The sequence below is a fragment of the Borostomias antarcticus genome (assembly GCF_949987555.1).
Source record: "Borostomias antarcticus genome assembly, chromosome: 2".
In the NCBI taxonomy this organism is placed as follows: domain Eukaryota; kingdom Metazoa; phylum Chordata; class Actinopteri; order Stomiiformes; family Stomiidae; genus Borostomias; species Borostomias antarcticus.
In genome coordinates, this window is record NC_140235.1 from 10,752,449 (window position 1) to 10,775,149 (window position 22,701).

The 22,701-nt window shown below is 46.9% G+C and overlaps 1 protein-coding gene across 1 annotated transcript in view; it reads right to left on the reverse strand.

The window, feature by feature from the left end:
- Nucleotides 1-12,645: 12,645 nt before the first annotated feature.
- disc1 (DISC1 scaffold protein) overlaps nt 12,646-22,701 on the reverse strand; it is a gene marked incomplete at both ends in the record, with an annotated part of 50,906 nt that continues 40,850 nt past the window's right edge. The window contains 4 exons of the mRNA XM_084453232.1: nt 12,646-12,825; nt 16,555-16,674; nt 18,451-18,495; nt 20,445-20,688. Of these exons, the coding sequence (XP_084309358.1) occupies nt 12,646-12,825; nt 16,555-16,674; nt 18,451-18,495; nt 20,445-20,688 (589 nt within the window). The remainder of the gene's footprint in view (nt 12,826-16,554; nt 16,675-18,450; nt 18,496-20,444; nt 20,689-22,701) is intronic.

A 22,701-nucleotide genomic window follows, 5' to 3' on the forward strand; every position in this document is an offset into this window, starting at 1 on the left:
TAGGCTACTGCAGACTGGCTCTAAATGACACTTGAACAGTCACCCTGTTTAAGTTTTCCTGACAGAATAACAACATTTTTTCCCCAAAGCAGGAGCTTGCGCTTAACCATATTTCTGAGAATCTCCAACAGATTTTGAATAACCGTTCCTGACCAAACGGGGGGAACAGGGAGACCAGACCAGAGGACTCTCCTTTTGCTCTTCTGTTTTGTCTCTGTTTGTCTCTCTCATCTGTGGATCCACAGACGGAGCACTTCATCAGCCTGTGCTGGGGGAGCGGGAGCGCCGAGGTGAGCCCTCCAGCAGCACAACCCGGGCCGACCCTACGTGGAGCAGTACAGGGATGGACCGGGTTCAGTTCAAGAGCCTGTACGTGCTGCTGGCGCCCTGGCTGTGTGGTGTCCCACCGCACCTTCACCCTGCTGAACCAGGACAGGGACTCCCTCCTCACCCTCCGAGAGCTCGCTACAAAAGCTGCAGCTGTCTCTGCTTCCTCCCCTGTGCTTTCTATACTCTCTGTACCATCCACAGACCCTGACAAGATTCCTCCACTGTCCCTGGCAGACATTTCTGACCTACAAGCATCTGCTCCACCTGCGGAGAAAAAGAAATGAAGGAATAAGTGCACACTTCCACCACCAAACTAACCTGTATCTAGGGCCTAATGACAAAACCTGTACTACCTCGTTCATGTTTTCATTATGCTTTCAAACTAGCCCACGTTGCAAAAAACAGGGGTGACGGAGGATGTTAACAGGTATTGGTATGCACCAGGTTTCACGGTTTTTGAGGAACAAAACTGTGCCAAATGCATCATATGCATGCAAACCAATGTTGGAAAAGGGAGAAAAATGGAACTGTCAGCACATCCTCGGCCAAGTGGGCCATGGGAACATGTTATGATGGATTTTATTGAACTCTCTCCATGCCAGGGGTACAAATATTGCCTGGTATTAACTGATGTTTTCTCCAAATGGACTGAGGTATTTCCTTGCAGGCATGCCTCAGCGTTGTCAGTGGCAAAGAGTCTCCTGAGAGAGATCATTCCAAGATGGGGCCTGCCAACCAAACTCTCTTCAGATCGAGGGAGCCATTTTGTAAATAGTGTCATTCAGGAAATCTGAAATAGCCTACAGATTGACCTTAGAACGCATTGTAGCTATCATCCAGCAAGTGCTGGAATAGTGGAGAGAGCTAATCAAACTCTGAAAGTAAAGCTCACCAAGCTGATGGCAGAGACAGGTCTGTCATGGATGAAAATTCTACCTCTGGCACTCATGTATATGAGAGGAAGACCGCACCAGACCACAGGGCTGCCTCCACATGAAGTCCTTACTGGTCGACCTATGAAAATGACTAACACACCGTTTTCCCCAAAATAAGATTAGTCTCATGTCATGTGAAGATGATATGATACAATATTGTCTTGCACTGAATAAAATTCTAAAAAATGTCTTCAACAGAGTGAGGACCGCCATTTCCTGAGGCTAAGGAGGGGTTCCTGCATCACATCTCTCCTGGGGATTGGTTCCTGCATCACATCTCTCCTGGGGATTGGGTCCTGGTCCACGACCACAGACGAAGGAGCTGGAACTCGCCGAGGTGGCTCGGGCCGTACCAGGTTCTACTCATCACGCAGACAGCGATCTGAGAGGACTTCGTGGACCCATGCAAGCCATTGCCGACGGGTCCAAGCAGCAGAGGACGGTCCACCAGGGGATCGCAAACACCAGGAGATCAGAATGCAGCTGAACCAGAGGGCTCAGAGGCCAAAACCATGGGCCATCACACTGTCCTCTCCTCTGACAAGGAATCGGAGGAAAAATGACCTTGCTGGTCACCTCCTCACAAGATGCACCACACACGCACACACACCTGCACACACTAACATTGAACATAACTGATTTCAAGCAACGCAACATTGAAGTTGCGATCTAGAAGAGAAGACGCCTTGCATTCCCCAGATGACATTCTCCTCTGATGAGCAATCGGACTGCACCTCTAATCGCACACACTGGAACCTACATTAAACATTCAGAGACGCACACATGGAATCTATGTTCCATAGGACATCACATGCGATTATTCACAAGAGTGAATGAACTTTAAAATAATCTGAAAAATATCATATTTGTTTACAAGAGTTACAATGGTTGAAACATGAGTTGATAAATAAGTTTGGGTTTTTCCTCTAAATTGACCAAGAGGTTTTTTGCCCCTCTTACACTGGTAACCATTTTATCTTTTTTGCCTTGTAAAATCAAGTTTTTTGGTGAATGGTTGTCCACTCTTAGACTATAAATAGTATATAATCATGTCATCTTTTTTATCTTGTTTCCTGTCAAATTTCTGAAACAAGGGGTTTTGGTGCGTGATTTTGCACGTGGAAAGAAAATAATAAAAAAAAGAAAAGAAATTTTTTTTTTTTTTTTGCTCCACCTAGTGGAGAGATTATTTCCTTTCCACATGTATAGCATAGCTGACTGTTTACACTGTGTTTGGATTTTATATTTTATTTTTGTGTGCCTGTTCAGGCACAAATGAGGGATTGTCCAGGAATTTACATCCAAACACCTTAAACCTTTGTCCTGGTAATTTCATCACCTTCCCCCAAGTCCCCTGCAAACCCCAGTTTCAGTCTAATGTAAAACACCAACTCTCCCCCCTTTGTAATTGTAAACACACTCTGCATAGCTCTTCCTCATCTCTTTGTTTAAGTCAGAAGGGCCCCACCTTAGTCTTCCTCGTCCTGATTCAGACCTTTGTTTTCTTTGTTTATCACATGTCTTTACTCTTGGCCACGCCTGCCATTCATGTACAATGCAGTAGCCAATCACATCCTCAAAGCGCCGTACCTGTGGTTTGCTTGAATATAAGACTGGGCAGGACAAGCTTTGAATTCACTTCTCTGACTAACCACCCTTGCTGTGTTTCTCAGGAAGTCCTTGCGCTCGTAATGTTTTCCACAATAAACCAGACTCAACCTTTTGAACGTATCTTGGTAAATCTTTTGACTAGACAAGTCTAAAATACTATCACACATGCTGGATGATCAGAGGGATGTGTTGGCTTGGCACTGCTAAATCATGTTCATGCTTAATCATGTTCATGCGCTGCTAAATCCTGTTTATAAATCATGTATACACCATAAACACATGTGGATTAATAGAAGGGAGTGACATGGAACAGTGGTATGAACACAAGAGTATACTCTAGGTATGACAGTGAACTGGGGTCAATAGATTATACTGTAGGTATGACAGTGAACTGGGGTCAATATATTATACTGTAGGTATGACAGTGAACTGGGGTCAATAGATTATACGACAGATTGTGGTGTGCCTGTGCATCTTAATCTGTGACCTTTTTTAATCTATTCTGTTTTTATCAAAGCTTCCAAGCTGCATGTGAAAGGGTTTAACCTACAACATGAATTGTAAATAATTCACACGTAGCACGTCATCTACCAGTACATTAGAATCAGAATCAGTTTTATTGCCAGGGAGGTTTTTACACATACTGTACAAATAATTTGTTCTGGACTGTTGGTGCACTAACAATAATGTATAGACAGTATTAGACAGGGTGCAAGGACTAGATGGGACAGTGTAAAGACAGGACAGTGCAAATTACAGTGCAAAATACAAAATGGTGTGGGATGTGTGTATACAGTGTGTGTACAGTGTGCCCATGTGTGTACGATGTTTTTATATATACAATATGTGTGCGGTTGCGATGTGTGTGTGCAGTGCGGGCCTGTGTACAAAAACTCTATTAGTGAGAATGAATGAATGCTACCAGCAGTAGGTCATCCCTCCTCTGATGGTCAAGACGGCTCATCTCGCCTTTTAATTCCTTGCCTGCAGCGACGTCGCCATCGCCATCTGTGATTTCCCTGTCCTCTCTTCCTCTCCTTCACTCCCTCCCTCCCGCTCTCCTTCTGTCTCTCCCTCCCTCCCTCCCTCTCTCTCTCCCTCCCTCCTCCTACTCTCCCTCCTCTCTCCCTCTCTCTCTCCCTCTCTCTCTCCCTCCCTCCTCCTACTCTCCCTCCTCTCTTCTTCTCTGTCTCCCCCTCTTTTCAAAAAAATCCCAAACGACATAGAGGTCCGTTTACAATTGTTTCATTTTTACCAACAATGTTTGTGTGTGTGTGTGTGTGTGCGCGTGTGTGTGTATGTATGTGTGTGTATGTGTGCATGTGTGTGTGTGTTTGAAGAGACGGCACACTGTGCTTAATGTCCTCCACCCAGCAGGAATAGGGTTCATTAACACATCATGGAGAAGAGATTAGTGCTGTATGCCTCACTGGGTCAGGATTGGCAAGAGCCAACACCCTCTGGTGCTGAGCATCTCCTGCCAATCCTAGTACCCCCACCCCCACATGGCTCAGGCATTATTCTGTGTGTGTGTGTGTGTGTGTGTGTGTGTGTGTGTGTGTGTGTGTGTGTATACACCTGTGTTGTGCATGTGTGTTTTTGTTTGTGTGTGTGTGTGCGTCTGCGTCTGTGACTCAGTCAATAGCAATCTAATCTTGTGAAAACCCCTTGGTTCCTTCAAAGGTGGCTCATTATCACAGTGAAAGTGCATACTTACAGTGAAGTGTATGTATGTCGTGACCAGGTCGTCATGACCATGACGCAGACCCTTTTAGCTGGGTTAGAGACCTATCTCCACACTTCGTCTACGCTGTTATCTAAGGCTTATCCCCAAAACCTACATCCGGTGAATCATACTACACAGCGATTACATAGAAATAATTTAGCGGAAGCTTTTATCCAAAGCAACTTACAATAATTGCATTTAACGTAGTCATTGTACTACTACTCACCAGAACTCTCCTTTCTAAACAAGTGACTAAGAGCATAATCTTGTGCTGAAGCTAAAGTGTAAGAGTAGCACAATAAAAAACAAAACAATAGGTGCTTAAGAGGGAGGATCTGGTAGTACTTCTTGAAGAGATGAGTTTTGAGCCTGCGCCGAAAGATGGGCAGCGACTCTGCTGTCCTGACGTCAGTGGGCAGTTTATTCCACCACTGCGGGGCCAGGGAGGGACCCCAGCTTGGCCTTATGGTTGAGAGCACTGACTTACTGTAGTAATGTGCACTGACATCAACACCAGGTGACCAGAGAGGCTTGAACAGCAGGTGACGCCAGGTTCTGTATAAAAATACATGAATTATGACGACAGGCTCCCAGGCATTGTGAAAACCCAGATAATGGACCACAACCACTTACATCGCATGTCATTTTGACCATGAAGATGAACACATGAAAGAGATATTCTTCATCCTCACCAGCAGACCAGTGGGCAGATGCTGTCAGACCCAGCAGCAATGCCGGAGGCGGCGTCCCTTATCACAGACTCCTTCCCCGGGACAAGCAGCCGGCATCGCCATCCTGATCACGTGACCTTGGTAACTCTGCCCTTCAGTCAGATTTCCACCCGACCTGGTCTTGGTCTGTTGGGCCAATCACAATCGTTTATCTAATGTGTGGCGGGTTTGATACGATGACTGTACCCACTTGATACGATGACTAACTCACATTTCGCTGCTCTGATTGGTTGCAGGTCTATTCAATTGCGTCCGGAGAGAAGCTTTTTGGTCTGCACCCGTTGATAACGCTCCTTGGAAATCGAAAATGAACCCCTTTGCATTTGTGAATTGGGTCTGCTGATGCCAGGCTCCGGGACAGGGCCCCCTCTCTAAATCTCATTAGCCCAAACCAGCAGCTCAGTGTTGGGGAAGGAGGGTCATGTGCCCAACCTCCATCGCTCAGAGGGCCTCTCATTACAGGCAGCCATCCACCCAAGCAGCCCTTCTCCGGCCATCCTCCCTCTCCCTCCCTCTCCATCTGCCTCCATCTCTCTCCCTCCCTCCCTCTCTCTCTCCCTCCCATCCTTCCCTCCTTCTCTCTCTCCCTTCCATTCCTCCCTCCTTCCTTCTCTCTCCCTTTCTCCCTCTCCCTCCCTCTCTTCCTCCCATTCTAAAGGCAGCCAGCTCCATCCATCAGCTGCATTGATCCACCTGCCCCCCCCCCCCCCCACGCCCCCTCCGCCGGCGTGGGATCTGTCTGCTTCTAGGGCTAAGTGGGAAGGATGGCGGCGCGGATATTTCAGCTCTCTGGCGACGGCCCCGCCCCCGCCCCCTCCCCCCGGCGTCCCTGACTGCTGTTTTCCTTTCCACAACAAAACGTTCTTCTCTGCAGATCTGAATAAAGGAGGCCCTAGTAGGTGCCACTGATAATATGTTTTTCATGTTTTTGAATTCCTGGCTGAACTCAGGTCCCTGTTGTTGATGCTAGTGTTTAGCCGGGAGGAAACATCCTGTGGTGAATTAGATCCGTGGAGTGAGACGACAGGCTGGACCCGTCCCCTACCTCACTCCATCTGTGGAATAGCATCGGCTGTGAGGGAGTGAGACGACACGTTTGACCCGTCCCTACCTAACTCCGTCAGGGGACTGCTGAACAAGAGAAGTGTGACCTAGAACAAGGCAGTAGCTGAAGGAAACCTAGTTTCACAATCATATAATCAATACGACCCAACCAGACCCTAGAGTTCTCTGAGGACAAACACTATTGAAGTTGAGAAAAACAAACACTCTCTCTCTCTTTCTCTCAATCCAATCATCCCTCTACAGTACTGAGGTTAGGAGGTCATGCTTCAACTAGAAAGATGTAGTTTTCTGTCAGAGTTCCAAGTGCCATTGATTTTGTTACTCTGGTGTTGTTTTTGGGATGTGGTTAAGCACAGTGATCTCCTTTGAGAGAACCATTTTAAAATAGTCCGAATCTCTGATGACCTTACTGTAAAAACCATGTTAAAACCCTCTCCCTGTCAGTAAGTAAGAGACAAGAGCAGTCTCTGTGTGTGTGTGTGTGTGTGTGTGTGTGTGTGTGTGTGTGTGTGTGTGTGTGTGTGTGTGTGTGTGTATGTGTGTGTGTGTGTGTGTGTGTGTGTCCAGGGAGATGAATGCGTGATCCTGGGTGTGTGGATAAGACCCAGGCAAGCGAGGACTGTCAGTGCTGATCACTCTCAGTTACACTCGGCTGCTCTCTCAAACACTCCAGTCAGTCACAACACCAACGACACCAACCACCACCTCAAACACAAAACCACCCTGTCCAGTCACAACACCAACGACACCAACCACCACCTCAAACACAAAACCACCCTGTCCAGTCACAACACCAACGACACCAACCACCACCTCAAACACAAAACCACCCTGTCCAGTCAATCACAACACAACACTAACGACACCAACCACCACCTCAAACACAAAACCACCCTGTCCAGTCACAACACCAACGACACCAACCACCACCTCAAACACAAAACCACCCTGCCCAGTCAATCACAACACAACACTAACGACACCAACCACCACCTCAAACACAAAACCACCCTGCCCAGTCAATCACAACACAACACTAACGACACCAACCACCACCTCAAACACAAAACCACCCTGTCCAGTCAATCACAACACAACACTAACGACACCAACCACCACCTCAAACACAAAACCACCCTGTCCAGTCAATCACAACACAACACTAACGACACCAACCACCACCTCAAACACAAAACCACCCTGTCCAGTCAATCACAACACAACACCAATGACACCAACCACTGTCCAGACACACCAGCAACCACCACAACATTCCTCTCCCTGAGGTTGAGATCATCAAAAACAATCTATAATCTGTATATTCATACATGTATGAATGCATGAACTCTACTTCTGCGGTGTTACTATCTACTGTAGAGAGAGCACATACTGACTGACTGGCCAAACATCGTCACACTAGAACTCCAGACCCCAGACTCATTCAGATTAATGAACAGCATAAAATATATGTGTCAATCAATGGGCTATTCTCCACAAAACACTCCTCCTCACTTGACAAGGCTTGTACTGTACCAGTGATTCCAAGGCTCAACTATGCTGTTTAATTCCCTGTATAATCAAGGACCTGGAAGGACAGGGGAAGATGCACTAGTGACAGATGGAAACCAGACAAATCTCTAATGAGAAGACATGGTGAGGTAACATTGGAACATACTACATACAGTAGATATGGATTTGGATGATGTGTGTCTTTGACAGTAAGACTGTTTTCCATTTCATGCCGGTTTACAGTTGAAAAACAGCACGGGTGTTGCGTGAGGAGAGCTTGTGCTGGTGACAAACACAAATCGGAGGAGAGAGTGGGTTTGGTCAGACACACGAGTGACAGGATGAACAGTGATATGGAGTAATGAGCTACTGTAGCTCTGCAGTGAATTTTATGTGTGACAGTGATGGCATGACCTCCGGTCACACATGATGATTATGATGATGACGATGATGATGATAATGATTACTGCACTGTAGAGAGGAGACGCTGTAAGGAGAATGTCATATTAAATGACGCTTGATTGACATGCTTACCCTGGAGCTGATCTGACAAGTCTTTCAGCATATGCTATCAGACAGAATGCCAGAATGCCAATTTGAAAGGGGCAATATTGTTATTCCAATGTTGTGACTGTATTTTCACTAAAGGAGATGGAGGAAATTAACTCCCTGATTGATTGATTGATTGATTGATTGATTGATTGGTTGATTGATTTTAGCATGGATAATGCAGACAGTAAAAATCACAACACTAATCACAACATGTACATCCTATACATGTACATTCTATACTTGGCCATCCTATACACTGTATAGGATGTACATGTATACAATGAGCAGTATAGGATGTAGGCCTACCTGTATAGTATACAGGTACATCCTATAGTGCTCATTGTACACATCTACATCCTATACAGGTACAACCTTTAAATCCTGTACGTGTTCAACCTATACATGTTGGATGTAAAGTAGGCTACACTGTACATGTGCCCATGTGCCTTATGTTGAACAGTAATAGCAGGAGCAGTAACAGAATTTAGCAGAATGAAAAATGCTGTTTATAACAAAACAATTGCATGAAACATTTCAAGCACGTGCTGAAAAATGGCACAGGGAAAGAAAGAAAGAAAGAAAGAAAGAAAGAAAGAAAGAAAGAAAGAAAGAAAGAGAAAGAAAGAAAACTCTTTTCAGCGTGGTGCTTCCATCACTCTCCCTCCCTCCCTCCCTCCTCTTAGCCCCCCTCCACTTGTCACTTCTCCCAGCTGTAAATGACAGGAAATGGGCCTGTTTCTGAATAGAGGCAGCCCGGCTCCCACCGGTATTGTGTGCATAATTGTGTGATTTTCAACATCAAGATCAGAACATGGGGGGTGAAAGAACGAGGCAGGCCATTTCCTGCTCTCTACTTGTTCTTCTGTAGCCCCTTTCTATTTCAGAGAATGATGCATAGAGAGGGAGAAAGAAAGAAAGAAAGAACGAACGAGAGAATGGGTTTCTGAATGAATTTATTCCAAGGGAGTTGCCTTCCTTGTTAATTGCCCAGTTGACAGCGTTCCACAGTTGCTTGCATTCAGTCAAATATGGTTTGATGAGTGTGTGATTCATTTAGTTTAAATGAAAAGCCAAAATGAGAAGCCATTGGAATCAAGTTTGACTGTATCTCGTGTCCAGTTGTCCACCATCATATCCAGCTGCCACACGCACGCACGCGCGCACGCACGCACACCATCAAAACCCAACCCTGGCTGAATCTGAAAGCATTACAGACAGTCAGCCACTAACTATCGCGGTGTCAGTGTCAAACTGTAAACATCTGTCAGGGTGTGAATTTCATGAACAGCGCAACAAAGGCACCATTTGCATTCATTAGTGATATTGATGAGACTGTGGTAAATAGGGCGCTTCTGTGGATGCTGGGTACAGTTACAGTAAAACAAATTCCCTGTGCTTCTATGCTGTCCCAGTCAGGCAGCATAGAAGATCTCTTCAGATGACAGGTACAGGAAATACATCCAGGTACTCGCTGCTACCAGCGAGGAGATGCTACTGTACAGTACAGTGGAATAGAATAGAAAGTTTATTGGGCATATATAACCAGTACAGGTACATTGGAATTCTTGTCATCACTTGTCCTTACAACATCAACACTAATCAATTCCGCATTCCAGTCCTAGGTATGCAACCAGATATTATGATTATAAGGTTCCCAAATTGGCAATCTACTCTCTGTAGTCTAGCAGTCTATCAAATGGATCCTCATCTATTTATTCCATCCAATCATGGACGGGGCGGCTGTAGCTCAGGAGGTAGAGTGGGTCATCCAATGATCGTGGGGTCAGCGGTTCGAATCCCGGCTCCTCCTGACGACATGTCGATGGGCAAGATACTAAACCCCAAATTACTCCCAATGAGCAGGCTAGCACCTTGCACGGCAGATGCCGCCACTGGTGTGTCTATGTGTGTGTGAACGAGTGAATGAGAGGCTTTCATTGTAAAGCACAGGATAAAAATGCTATATAACTGCAGTCCATTTACCACGGATGGGTGCAGACCTTCCCACAGTCAAAAGTAGAGCTCAGGGGGTATATTCTGCTGCTATATTCTGCTGCTCACCACACTGACCACGCACGCAGACACGTCATCCCCCTGACCCCCCCCCCCCGGACCCCCCGACCCATCTTTCATGGAAGCAATTCATCCCTCCAATTTGCCCCCCGCGACACCATCTGGATTCCCTCAGCGGCCGTTCCCAGAACAAAGCAGTTGGTGGCGGTGAGCAGTGTGGCGCAGGACTCAGACTGGACTATGCGCAGGGCTGTGTAGCGGGGCTGCTCGTCTGGCGGTGCCAGGCTCTGGGCGCGGTACGCCGGCGCACGCTGATAGACGTGGAGTCTGGAGGCCCTAGCTGGCAGGCAGAGCGGCCGGCTCAGAGGCGCTGGCAGGCTGGATGGGCGGAGGTGAAAAAGCCCCCATTGTTCCAACGGAGGAAACCCTGAACACTCAGATGTGTTTATACGATACAGGGTACGTATCGTGCTTCCCCCCCCCCCCAACACACGCCCATCCTCGGCCCCGACACGCATGCAGACGCACGCGCACACACCATCCCCATGTCGTCTGGTGGCGGCCTGTCTATTAGCCACCCAGTGCTGAGAGGGACAGAGGGCTCAGACAAACAGAGCGTTTCCCCTCCGGACCTCGCTAGTACTCATTCAGTCACGAGTACTGGACCTTCCAGAGGTCTCCTGGACATCAGTATCGTCGTGTGAGGTCTCCTGGACATCAGAACCATCGTGTGAGGTCTCCTGGACATCAGTAGTTGTGTGGTTGTGCAGCACTCTGCCCACAAAGTGTGACTGTGTAAGAGCGCCATCCAGGGAGCAGCAGATCAATACAAGAACATGACACGAGGGCAGAGTTGAGTGGTACATGTTGTATTTAGCGGAGGAGTTACAATGAATAAATATGAAATTAAATACTGTGGTTCCAAGCCTTACAGTAAACAAGAGCTTGTGAGTGAATGCTGATTAATAGGAAAGACACTCAAGATACTGTGGTAGGAAGAGAGCGGTGAAACGAACATGTTTGTTGTTCAGTGGTGAGGTCCTCCCACAGAGTATGAACAACCCTGCAATATAATACGCAATTTGACTGAACAAAAACACACAAAAGTCCTGTCTTTTTAAACAAAGCAACAGAGACCGCAAACAACAAAAGTGCTTTTTCCCCCTCAAAAGACAACATACAGCAGTTTCTAAAGAGTTTTTCTCTGCTCAGGACATTGTCTCCTATGACAAACATTAACTTGAGTCTGCACTGCTGAAACACAATTACAAAAAGTGTATAGAATCTCTCCAATCTCTTCCTTTCACACACATCATGGTGAGTTGAGTGGACAGTATTAAGTGGCATCAACACCATTTCCTGGTCCCAACCTCTAGAAGATGCCAGACTGATAACTTGACTGGCTCAAGTTAGCTTATAGCTCTGTAGCACCACACTTAAGAATCATGGACTTAAAACACAACTGTTTGTAGTCCAGTCGTCAAAGAGGCAACACGTGCACTGTTGCACATACAATCCTTTGCACCTGTGCGACTAAGTAAAGACTATTATAGTAAAATACATTTTGGATTGTCTTTTTGGTTGTGGTGATTGTGTTTCCAGCCTGTCGTTATTCAAATCATACAAGAAAACCAGAATTTACCTGGTGTTGCAGAACCCAAACACAGTTGTTTGCTTAGCTGCCTAAGGCACTGTTTTAGGCTGGTTAAACTCTAGCTGACAAAATATTTGGAAAAAACACAACAACGTTTTTCCAAGAATGTAAAGAAAAAATCTTCATGCCTGTCTTTTATAATATACTGCATTTCTACACAGATGCTATAAGGACATCCCTCTGTGACTTGAGAATCATGCCTCTCTTTTTCAGCAAAACCATGTTGTATTGAGGGTGGGGGGGGGTGAGTCTACAGTATGGATATGGGGTCATTTTTGCTGCAGCGCAAGATCAACCTCCCAGACCAGCCATGGCGGTGGGTCAGTCACTAGAGATCAACCTCCCAGACCAGCCAATGGCGGTGGGTCAGTCACTAGAGATCAACCTCCCAGACCAGCCATGGCGGTGGGTCAGTCACTAGAGATCAACCTCCCAGACCAGCCATGGCGGTGGGTCAGTCACTAGAGAGAGACTCTCAGACAGAGTGTTCATGAAAGACACCAGAGACCAGACACCGTGTCAAATCTCCCAGCTGTCACTGAAGTACTGGTCTTCCTCCTCCTCTTCCTCCTGTTCCTCAATCTCATTCTCGTCCTTGTCCTCCTCTCTGTGTTCCTCCTCCTCCTCTTCGTCCTCTTTGAGCTGCGCTAGCATGGTCTGAAGAGCAGCCTTCACCTCCCCAACCTGCTTCTCAAGGGCCTGTGAGCTGGAGTTAAGGAAAACCACATTGGAAATGTCTGAAATACACACACAGAATGCCAGCAGGCATGTGTACACACACACACACACACACACACACAGATAAGACACTCCACACACAACCATACACATACACACACACACACACACACACACACACACACACACACACACACACACACACACACACACACACACACACTTATCCACTAACACTCGCAGACATGACTCAGACTCCCACATATACTGTATATACACACACGCACTCCAGTGTGTGAAATAGGTGGTCCCCACTGGTTAATGGTCATAGCATCCACCCAGAGAGAGCATAGGCTGATGAAGTCATCAATCTCCCTCCACTTGGCCACCAAACTCTGATTACTGGTTCCGAACCATCAAGTCATACTCAATTTAACCTCGTTCGATTCACTATTCATGAGCTCATTTTCTCTCCGAACGCCGGACCCGCGCAAACAGACCAGCCAGCTGAATAATTCATGAGTCCTCAGTGAAAGGGCTGGAGGCTCCCTCATCAAAGAGGGATTGTTTAACCTGCTTAGGGACCCAAATTAATGGTGTGAGTGTCCAGCTTAAGTGGCAGATCAGAGGGATGCCTTTCGCGGCAGATGGAGCCCGACGGTCCGTTTTGCTCTCCAAATGGACACAGATTGTCCTCATCCATAATTAACCCGCTGTTAAAGAGTGCTTCGTGAATAATGCAGGGTTTAACGTCCAACGACAGCAAACGGCCAAATGCGGTGGAGTTCACATATCCATGTTTAGGGTGGAGGAGGGGGGGGGGGGTGTACTTAAATCAAAACTGACCATCTGCGTTTGTCTAGAGTAGACGACTAGAGCGCATGCACGCTTGCTGGGGTCCTTTCTTTCTCCTCCTGTTCTCTCTCTCCATCTCACCATCCACCCTGAGAGCCCTGGCCTCCTGTCTCCATGGCAACCTCCGCCTCCCCATCAACAACCTACTGCAGCTAAGTGAATCACGTGCCCGCTACCTCTGCACGGAATAACACAACCTTGTCTGCGCGGTCCACATGTCCTGTCCTACGTCCTCTGGGTTGAGACAGACCGACCGACCGACCGACCGACCGACCGACAGACAGACAGACAGACCGACAGACAAACGGGGGAGAGGAGGAGGGCCTGTCCAGTCGGTGTCTGTGCATCCAGCTCCTGTGGGCAGATATGATTGCAACAGGGGTGTTGTGGTGACTAAGAAGTGGGTATATTCTGACTAAAGAAGTGGGTATACTCTGACTAAAGAAGTGGGTATATTCTGACTAAAGAAGTGGGTATACTCTGACTAAAGAAGTGGGTATATTCTGACTAAAGAAGTGGGTATACTCTGACTAAAAAAGTGGGTATACTCTGACTAAAGAAGTAAGTATATTCTGACTAAAGAAATGGGTATACTCTGACTAAAGAAGTGGGTATATTCTGACTAAAAAAGTGGGTATATTCTGACTAAAGAAGTGGGTATACTCTGACTAAAAAAGTGGGTATACTCTGACTAAAGAAGTAAGTATATTCTGACTAAAGAAATGGGTATACTCTGACTAAAGAAGTGGGTATATTTTGACTAAAGAAGTGGGTATATTCTGACTAAAGAAGTGGGTATATTCAAACTAAAAAAGTGGGTATATTCAAACTAAAAAAGTGGGTATATTCTGACTAAAAAAGTGGGTATATTCTGACTAAAGAAGTGGATATATTCTGACTAAAGAAGTGGATATATTCTGACTAAAGAAGTGGGTATATTCTGACTAAAGAAGTGGGTATATTCTGACTAAAAAAGTGGGTATATTCTGACTAAAGTGGGTATATTTTGACTAAAGAAGTGGATATATTTTGACTAAAGAAGTGGATATATTTTGACTAAAGAAGTGGATATATTCTGACTAAAGAAGTGGGTATATTCTGACTAAAGAAGTGGGTATATTCTGACTAAAAAAGTGGGTATATTCTGACTAAAGTGGGTATATTCTGACTAAAGAAGTGGGTATATTTTGACTAAAGAAGTGGATATATTTTGACTAAAGAAGGGGGTATACTCTGACTAAAGAAGTGGGTATACTCTAAACGGCCAAATGCGGTGGAGTTCACATATCCATGTTTAGGGTGGAGGAGGGGGGGGGGTGTACTTAAATCAAACCTGTCCATCTGCGTTTGTCTAGAGTAGACGACTAGAGCGCATGCCCGCTTGCTGGGGTCACTATATAGTGACTAAAGAAGTGGGTATATTCTCACTAAAGAAGGGGGTATACTGTAGCAGAAATGTTACTGTAGTTTTTACATTAGTGCTGTTAAAGAAGTACTGTGGGTACATGGATAGAGAAGTGCATCCTGAGTATACCTCTGTATACCCTCCACCAAACCACTGGATATATACCCTCCACCACACCACTGGATATATACCCTCCACCACACCACTGGATATATACCCTTCACCACACCACTGGATATATACCCTCCACCACACCACTGGATATATACCCTCCACCACACCACTGGATATATACCCTTTACCACACCACTGGATATATACCCTTCACCACACCACTGGATATATACCCTCCACCACACCACTGGATATATACCCTTCACCACACCACTGGATATATACCCTCCACCACACCACTGGATATATACCCTCCACCACACCACTGGATGCCGCCCAGGGCTGAGGGGAGGAGGCAGCACAGCTTTCTCCACAGCTCTGTCAGCCGGCACAGCAGGAGACAGGAAGCACTTGGCACAACGGCCGAGGGCAGAACACACACCACATACCGTACCATACCGTACCATACAGCACCGTACCATACAGCACCGTATAGGGGAAGGGCAGGGGTGGGTGAGGACTAAATCCCAATCATGTTTTTTTGGGGTGTTATTATTATTATTTGGGGCAGATTGTGTAAACACTGAGTGTCTTTACTCAGTAAAATGGGCGCTGACAGAGAAGTCTAGAGGATTTCTCCAGTCCCTCGTCGACATTTCACCTCTCTTTTAATGAGGTCTCACTGTAGAAGTGGAGGCAGTGGGGCCAGAGAATAACATTGTAATCTGTTTCCAATCAGCTTTACTAATTAACATGGAGAGTGATGTATTGTGACCTGTAATCAGTTTCAATTTTTCCATTTGAGTCGTCATCAAGGAAATTGTGATTTCCTCCAGATGAAATCGGCGCCGGGGGAGGGGGGGTATGGAGGGAGGGTAGGAGGAAGGATATAATATGATCAATAAAACCCGATCAGAAGCATACTTTGTGGCAATATTTTTGCCAGAACGTCAACGGACACCAGTGACCTCTTTGAAAACGAGAGTCTATGGTGTTTTTGAGGGATTTTGTCTATGCACCTATGGATCCATTGAGTGTGCTAGCGGAGACAGGCTATATCGAGCGCGAGAGAGAGAGAGAGAGAGAGAGAGAGAGAGAGAGAGAGGGAGAGAGAGAGAGAGAGAGAGAGAATAGTAATAATCTGATAATCTGCAAGAGGTCATCTTTGTTCCCTCTCTGCCTACCTGGAGGATAAGACATCTATCATCAAAAGATCTATGTATGCAGCAAGATATAGTGTTTAGGATCAGAAACTATCCAGCGTGACTGACAGACAGAAAGACACACACATGCACGCACGCACACGCACACACACACACACACACACACACACACACACACACACACACACACAAAGGATGTAAGGATGAAAGGATATGGGTGAGAGCCTGATCCCGGTTCATAATGGCCGTCTGCAGGTCATCCTCCAAGGTCATCAGCCTGTCGCTGATCAGCTCACAGCGCTCCGTCAGGTCTGCAGCCTCACCGCACTCCTCCTGAGAGGAGGGAGAGGGGGATGGAGGAGGAGAGGAGGGAGAGGGGGATGGAGGAGGAGAGGAGGGAGAGGAGGATGGAGGAGAGGAAGGAGAGGGGGATGGAGGAGGAGAGGAGGGGAGAGAGGGATGGAGGAGGAGAGGAGGGGAGAGAAAGGGACGAGCAACAAAACTTTCATTATGTAACCCCTCAATTTGTGCCGACCGTCATGACGCAATATCCTGCGGCGTATGAACATGTGTGTGTGTGTGTGTGTGTGTGTGTGTGTGTGTGGACAGAGACTGCGTTGGTAGAGGTTGGGAGGGTGAGGTTGAGCAGAGGGACACCAGGTTTGGTTAGAGGGCAAACTGGGCGATAATTAGATCAAACCCCTTCGCGGACGCTGTGCCCCAGTTCCACCACATGCACGCACACACACACACACGCACGCATGCACGTGCACACATGCACATGCACACACACACGCACAAACACAAGCGCGCACACACACACACACACACACGCACGCACGCACACGTGGACACATGCACATGCACACACACACGCACAAACACAAGCGCACAAACACACACACACAGTGATTCAATGCTTTTCCCACCATGTCAGACAGCAGAGAGACAAGTCTAGCCTGACTCATGACTGCAGGTAGAAAATATCCCGCCCCAAAGGACCAGCACTGGTTCTGCATCGTGGTTTGTGTGTGTGTGTGTGTGTGTGTGTGTGTGTGTGTGTGTGTGTGTGTGTGTGTGTGTGTGTGTGTGTGTGTGTGTGCGCGCGTGTGCGTGTGTGTGGCTGTCGGAAATGAATTCCTGTGGCCTGGAATGGAACATCTTTTTATAGGCTGATGAAAGGCCCGTCCAAATGTGCAACAAGGAGACAGAAGTGGGATGGCTGTGGTCCTGTGGGTCGCCATTAGTATGAATGTTTCCACACCAAAATAACAGACGAAGCCAAAGAATAGAAAGTGAACTATTTGGAAATATTCCCTAAAGTAGGTGTTCCACAACTCGTATGAAAGGGGTTGGTTGTTAAATCAGCCCAGTGACTTTCATTGTTACTTGGAGAGTTGAGATCAGAACTGAGGAAGGACATTTAGAAGGAATTGAATATAGGACAGTTGAGAGGAAGTGAGAACATGCATCCGCACACAAAGACACACACACACACACACACCGATGTCCCATGGGGCAATATGCTGGGCGGGTTAAGTGGAAATCATTTACTCATTTACTCAAAGAGGAGAGAGGGGTCAGACAAGGTGAGGTAGGGACTGGCTATGTCCTAAACACACTCCTAAACACACACACACACACACACACACACACACAGAGCAAACATCAATCTCAGGGCGCTGCGTTATACTTTTTTTTTTCTCTTTAACCAAAACACATGTTAACAACACTACTTATTATTCTACTCAGGCTGCAGCGAAGCTCAGTCCAGCTAGGCCGCAGGCGTCTGGCACACCCAGCTTTCCAGGAAGCCGCTGCCTGTCTGCAGACAGAGGAGTTCTATCTGAGTAATCATCAGCGCTACAGATGTACTCCGCCATCGAGTCATCAGCATGCACGCTCCCGGCGTGGGCTGTGACTGCACCAGACACGCGATGCAGATGGGCCCAAAACGAATCGATCCTCTATAACGGAATCAGGAGTTAAGAGGTCACGATCTAAACTGAGGTCATGTTAAACATGCCTCGAGCCTGATGTTCGTCTAATACTACAATTCCCAGACTGCACCAGCATGTAGTAGACCTGCGGTAGAGGAACCAGCCGTACCTCCGGGTGATGCTCCTCCATGCAGAACAGAAACTCCTCCAATTTCTGGAACAAAAGAGAGAAACATTTGTTGACTGACCCTACATACAGTGATAAACATCTTCATGAATTATTGAAAATGCAATTATGCCTTCTGTGTACTGTACGGATGCTGCATCACCATTATTAAGCCTGGCTGGATAATTATTCACTAGATGAAGTGAGGAGAATGAATTAACGGACCTTGCTGTGTGTTCCTTATTTTGTATTCACACCCTGCTGCTAAAACGGGAGGTAATTACCTTTCAGGGTAACTAACATTTTTTGTGACTTAAGGCGGGAAAGACATTTGGAAAAAATAATAATAATGTGATTTCATCGTTAATTAATTTTTAAATGAAAAATAATGAGGACTTTAATGGCCTTTTCTGGCTTGTGGAGTAGTGGTAGGGTGACTCCTACTCAGAGACAAGGGTTGTATTGAGAGGGTTGGTTGCGATTTGGTTGGTTTGGCGTCATGTGAATGACTGATTTTACAAAGGTTTTTAGAGGTTAAGAAAGCAGGAAATGCCCTAGATGGAGGGGAGAGAGAGAGGAAGAGAGTGAGAGAGTGAGAGAGTGAAAGAGAGAGAGTGAGAGAGAAAGAGAGAGAGAAAGAGAGAAAGAGAGAGAGAGAGAGAGAGAGAGAGAGACCTCACCTTCATCTTCCTGGGGAGAGGTTAGAAGGGGAGGCCAGGCTTCAGGAAGAGAGAGAGGGAAAGACAAGAACAAGGAGAAAGACAAAAAATAGAGAACAGATGTAGGTCAAAGGTTATTGGGCTGAGCAGGACAAAGAAATGGGTTAGAATATGTGGTAACTAAGGAGGGAGTTGCTGACCTGTCCAAGAGTTATAGGGATAAGAAGAACAGAAGAAGATAGAGGGGTTTGTGTTACAGAGAATACTAGTCGCCCAGAGTCTTGCGGATCGGAAAAGCCCATTCACATTCTGTCCATTCAGCCAATAACTGTACGAATGAAAGTATGAGGCAAATTAGCGGAGCTGCCAGTATGAGGACGTACAAACAAAAACCAGCTTCCTGCTCATGACCCTGACAAGCAAACAGATTCCATCCTCCCTCAGCACGGGCCAAAATAACCAAGCTCTCACACAACATATTTTGGAAGACGTACGCACGCACGCACACGCACGCACACACGCACGCGCGCACACGCACACCCACACACACACACAGCTGTTTTGGCTGATTTCCCATCTCAGACAGGCCTGTCAGCAGAGAGAGGAGAGGCTGGGTTGGGTCATGTCCCGGGGCTTTGGAGCTCCGGTCACTACGGGAGAGACCAGCACAGAGCGCACACACACACACACATACAGTACTCTCTCTCTCACTCAAACACACACACACACACACACACACACTACTCTCTCTCAAACACACACACACACACACACACACACACACACACATACAGTACTCTCTCTCTCTCTCTCTCTCTCTCTCTCTCTCACACTCAAACACACACACACACACACACACAAGTATCCCAGCGAGGCCCATAACATATTGTTCCAGGGAGGGGAGACTCTGGGAGAGAAGTCTCCAAGACAGATAAAATGTTTCCAAAATGTGCTCTCTTTCTGTTCCTCCACGTCCATGGACTACTGATTGCGTGATGGTGCTAAGTGACTGAAACACGTCACAGAATGAAATGTCAGGAAAACCAGTCTGGTTTGTGTTATCCTGGTTAAACATGAGTTACATGTAGCAAATGCGTACGTGTAAATTAGTAAAATGCCTCTCTGGATGTACTTTGTATAAAAAGCATGCCAAATGTGTCACAGCCCTTCCTCTCCATTCAAATGCTTTGCTTCCAAATCACTGCAAACAGTACACAGACAATCTGTCACACACACACACACACACACACACACACACACACACACACACTCCAGTATGTGTGTGTGAGCACAACTGACCCTTATTACAGCGTTCTGAAACATGCGTTGCTGCTTTACCTTGGTGAACTCGGAGTTCTGGAGGTTGGCCTCAGGACACCAGCGCCCCCCCAGAGCAGTGAGCATGGCGCAGTCCTCCTCCTCTTTGGTGCATGGCTGGCTGTGGGACTGGACCACCGGGGCGGGGGGGTCTTCCACGTCGGGCCCGCCGAGGCTGGGGGTGCCCAGCTTGAGGCCTCGTAAGAACAGGTGACACGCCTCCAGATCGGCCTCCCACACCCGCTCCAGTGCTGGGCAGCCGCAGCTGCAGAGAGAGACGCCAGCATGCGTTATCACACACACAAACACACCATCACTATTATACAGGATACCGTAGACACCCAAGCCAGTTACTTTGAAAGGTAATAGAATGGCCATCAGGCCTGAAGTAATTCGCCTCGGTAGGTATACAACACTGTACAAAAGTTTTATCTGGTCACCTCTTGAAGTCCGCTCATACGGGACAAAAGGAAACGAACGAAGGGTGAAAAGAGAGAAGCAAAGCATCTGACACGCGCACACAAAGGACAATGAACCGTCTGTTCAGTCATCTCGGTCGTAGACTTAAAGACTAATGTGTGGTGAGACTGTACTGTTTCTTCAGAGAAGAGCTCTTCAAAGAGAGGCCGCCGGGGTGGGAGACGGAGGTTAGCCCCGGTGGGGGTCGTCTCCTCACAGCTGGATCTCACAGAACCAGGGTTGTTAGGGAGGTTTGGAGTTTGTTTACTCTATGAAATATCATCAATTGTCAATTGTTCCGCTGCACACAGGATTGTGGGTCAGAATCAGCAAATCAGAAAAGTCTGCTGGCTTGCATACAGCAAAATACGACCGTATGTAGTAGGACATCATGGTATTTTTTGCCATACTGCATGTGGCACACTATGTATTGGGACATACTGTACTAACATCCTTCTTTTGGCATACTATATACAGTAGTATGGAAGAATGTGATTCGGAACGCAGCCATGGAACTGCGGTTGACTGAACGTGTGTCAGTGAGGCAGAACTATTCAGCTCCTCTCCCAAGTCTACTTCCAGTACCATAAAACGTCATCACAAAACACCATGGCAACAACAGGGGTAATTTCAGCTATTCAATATTGTAAGTGGCAGTTGAACAGACGGAAACGCACCACACTGGATTTAAGTAGGTCGAAATTATGATGGGTGTGTAAATGCTGCTCGAGTGATGGGTGGCTGCACTTCCAGCGCTTAAAAGAACAACTTACAGTATTGAAATATGCGTGCTGGCTGGTCATTACTATCTAACATATAAAAGCATGACCCACAGCTGGCTGTCCTTTGTCCGTCCCTCTGTCCAGACTTTCCTCGGACACCGTCAGCCTGACAGCATTCATATTTGGCACAATATTGATTTATGTTTTGGGCTCATTTTAACGTATAAGACACCAGCCAATGCTGGTGCTAATCCCGCCCCCAGTGTTCCAGCTGCCCACTCTAGAATTATCTAGCCTGCTCATCAGCTGCAACGAGCTGCGGCTTTGCCCAAAATTAGAGCGTTTGCCCTGTTACAAACACTGAGCCATTACCTCGCGCCAGCCTGCTCTCGCTGCCCAGCTGTGCCCAACATTAGTACGTTCTATTGTCCATCCAATAGTAGTAGTAGATAGCTAGCTTGCAAACAATAGCCATCAAGCTATCATTCAGACGGGACTTCCCAAACTTGTTCTGGGGGGGAGATGGGCATATAATAGACTAAATGGCCAATATTACTGATGGCTCCAACGGGAATCAGAACTACAGTAGCATATAAGTTGATTGGATGGGCTAAGCTGGAGTGATGGCAGATGTACAGTATTTAGATGGTGTCCATAGTGCTCCAGGTATCGCAACTAGTTATAGAAAATACATAATAATGAGTTATACAGAAAATACATAATGAGTTATACAGAAAATACATAATGTATCACACATACTGTATAGGGCTGCCTCTGACCTGACAGGGGACCTGCCTCACAAACACTCCCTCACCCTGACAGAGGACCTGCCTCACAAACATTCCCTCACCCTGACAGAGGACCTGCCTCACAAACACTCCCTCACCCTGACAGATGACCTGCCTCACAAACACTCCCTCACCCTGACAGAGGACCTGCCTCACAAACATTCCCTCACCCTGACAGAGGACCTGCCTCACAAACACTCCCTCACCCTGACAGATGACCTGCCTCACAAACACTCCCTCACCCTGACAGATGACCTGCCTCACAAACACTCCCTCACCCTGACAGATGACCTGCCTCACAAACACTCC